Source organism: Sturnira hondurensis, unplaced genomic scaffold (assembly GCF_014824575.4).
Source record: "Sturnira hondurensis isolate 20B ecotype Veracruz unplaced genomic scaffold, ASM1482457v3 Scaffold0009924, whole genome shotgun sequence".
NCBI lineage: Eukaryota > Metazoa > Chordata > Mammalia > Chiroptera > Phyllostomidae > Sturnira > Sturnira hondurensis.
In genome coordinates, this window is record NW_028082555.1 from 2737 (window position 1) to 5918 (window position 3182).

At 54.0% G+C, this 3182-nt stretch overlaps 1 protein-coding gene across 1 annotated transcript; it reads right to left on the bottom strand.

Moving 5' to 3' along the window:
• Positions 1-1494: 1494 nt before the first annotated feature.
• LOC118995187 (ubiquitin carboxyl-terminal hydrolase 17-like protein 13) lies at positions 1495-2821 on the bottom strand (the record flags this gene model as incomplete). Its single annotated transcript, XM_037058128.1, is given in 4 exon segments — positions 1495-1842; positions 1877-2520; positions 2523-2546; positions 2549-2821. Coding segments are annotated over 4 exon segments (1289 nt in total), but the record flags the coding sequence as incomplete, so codon positions are not given.
• Positions 2822-3182: the final 361 nt, after the last annotated feature.

The window sequence follows — 3182 nt, forward strand, 5'->3', positions numbered from 1 at the left end:
CCCAATTGCTGTCCACTCTTTTCTCTCAGCCTCTTCACCCCTGGGCCCTTGCGTCTTCTGCACTGGTTTGCCCCTCATTGGATCTACACTCTCCTCACAGCTCAAGGCTACATTCCATCTGCCTGGGGAGACAGGGAGGATCACCTTCTCAGTGGTTACCCAGGTGCCTGATCCCCATCAGGCACATGTGCCCCTTTCACGCCACCTCCCTTCCCCCTACCCCTTCCATGGTGTCAGGCCCCAGGCCCAAATGTGAGCTCAGGACTCCCCTTCCTTTCCCTTCCTCTCATTCCCAAACCTTCCCTGCTTTCTTCCTCTCATCTGCCCCCATCAAACCACCAGACTTCTGCCTCAGGACACTGGCTTCCTGCCTCAGTTTACCTTCTGAACTTCACCCCCCACCGTGGGTCCCTGCACATTCCCTTCTTCTCAGTCAAGAATATCCTCTCAAGTTGCAGGGACAGAAGTCAGTGCCTCACTCTCTGCACAAGTCCTTCTTCCTAATCCTCCAGTGGCCTCAGTGCCCCTCCCAGGACCCTGCAGTCTCCAACCAACACCCCAGGGAGCAGTCCTGGACCCATAGGACTTGAAACCCTGCCCAGCTCCTGATTCCTCCAACACCACGAAAATGATCCCAGGGGGTACTCCGGCAGAAAGAAAAGAAATCCTTCTAAGATTGCTTCCTTTAGAAAAATGTCATTCCTCAAAACTGACAGAAAATATGGAGTTTAAAATTAGGCGTAGATTACTGTACTCCCAGCATTTAAACCTTTAACCCAGGTCATGCTTCTGTCAGTCACCTGATTGTCCCATTGGCTGAGGAGGGGAGAAATCCTCAGCAATGTCAGGAAGAGGTGTGAGGAGGGTGAAGGTCAATGTGTGACCGGACTTTGCGTATATGTGCATGAACCAGGCCTAGAAATGTTCTACTGGAATGTCCAAGCAGTGGTTGTGTGAGATCCCGCCGTGATTGGAACACAGGAGATGCATTCCGATCCCCTTTAGCGACATTCCCCAAGTGAAACCAGGGTTCCAGCTGCTTCTCCCATGAGTGGGGCAGAAGCTGAAGCTGCCCTCTGTGGCCATTCACATGGACTTGCAGGCTGTAAACCTGCCCTGTCTAGGCGTTCATGTTGCTATGCCAACTGTCAATCCCCCATGCTAGCAGCTGGAGGAACACAGGTGCAGAATCCAGCCAGTGCCCACCTCCACCCACACTCAGGCCTCCATGGCACTACACCCAGGACCTGCCCAATGCCCTAGAAAAAATGAAAACTGAACTAAACTCCACACCCTATATCCATGAAAGCACTCTGAGTCAACTATTGGAAAGTACATTCATTTATTCACAAGTGTCCCACTTTGCAAAAATCACATTTTATGTCCCGCCCCCACACTGTGGACCCTTCACACAGGGCCCATGGGAAAGTCCTCAGAGCTGGTCATCAGTCCAATGCCCTTGGAGAGGCAGATGCACCCATCGGGCCATGGTGATCACTGGATCTCACGCAGAGACTTTGTGCTCTTTTTCCTCCTCTTGTGAGCCCTGGCTTTCCCCCCACCTGGACTATTGGGTGGGGAGTTTTCCAGTCCAGGAGGACACGTGAGCATCCCAAACAGGCCTCTGGGTGGGTGAATCATGACCAGGTTAGCCGGTAAGACACATTCAACTTTCCTGAGGTTGTATTTGGCCTTGGTTCGGGATGGCTCCTGGAGCTGTCTCCACTCCTCCAAGGTGCTGTATTGGACTGAAGTCTCTTGCACAGGACTCTGAAACCCTGTCACTCCTGTGACAATGTAGTGACTCTCAGTGCCCTGCTGGGTTGATCCCAAGACTTTACGCTCCGTCCCCGGGGTACCTCGGATTCCCACTCACAGACACACTGCCACGGCCTCTTTCCAATTCACCCTCCTGGATGTAAAAGAGGACATAGGCACATTGGCGCAGGGCAGTAGAAGTGGCACACGTGGTCACCTTTGCATCATTCATTTTGAACCACTGGCCGCCTGTAGCTTTAACGTAGCAGAAGTAATGTCCGTGGTGACAATCCCGCCCTGCGTGGACCAGCACAGCATAGAGCTCGTACACAAGGGGCCCTGTGTTCTGCTCAGACAGGTACTGTCCCACATCCAGGAGCTCAGGATATTGCACCACCTTCTCCGTTTTGCTGCCTGTGAAGGCTGAAAAACGTTTCAACGCCAGGATAAGGACCTTCAAGGCAGCGTGCAAAGTCAAGGTCCTGTAGGCAGGCACCTTTTTCAGGCAGACACCACACGCATAGGAATTGTCACCATCCAGCTTTTCAGGCGTCACCAGCAGTTCCAAGGCTTGGGCCACACTCTGAGCCCCCTGGATATCCAGGGCAACATCCAGGTATGGGACCAGGCTGTCAGACACGCTGTGGCAGCAGAGACACTTGGTATGAGACCTCCAGTAGCCTCTGAAGATCTGACGAATCAGGGTAGTGTGTGGTGAGGGCCTGGGCAGCTTCCCCAGCCCGCGCAGACAGGCTTGCTCCTAGCGTCCGTGGTGAACATGAGATACTGTGGACATCTTCCTGCTGCAGTCTGTGGAAGCCAGCAAACAGCTCCTCGGAGGGCTCCATTGGGTCTCCAGGAAGCAGGAGGGCCCGAGTCACGTGAGCTTGCATGGCACACAGGACACAGGACATCGGCCTGGGACAGGTCTCCGAGTGCTGCTGGGACAGCAGGTAGTGGGCCAGTGGCAGGGTGTGGGTCAGGCACTGCAGGGCCGCATTCATGTAGCATGTGTTCCCCAGGTTCCAAAGCCCAGCCCCGACCCCATAGGGACCCTCTTCCACTGGGTGGGGAGACACAGCCTCCTTGGCAACGGAGACAATCTTCACCCAATGTCCCACCTGACAGCTCCCCGGTTGGAACGAAGCTTCTCTGGAAGAGCAGGTCTTTGAATGAAGGGCTCGGGCTGCAACTCAGTCTTAGGGGCAACCCCAAGGTCCATGGACTAATCTGCTGTCTGTACCTTCAGGGTTGGGGTGTGCGCACTTCTCCGACCTACAGAGATAAAGGGATGCTTTTTATATCTCAGCAACTGCAGGGTCTCATGTGGGGATTATGCGGAATTCAGGCGGGCCCTGAAATCCAAATACAGTAATTTTTATCAGGAAAAGAGCGGGAGATTGGAGACACAGAGCTACAGGAGG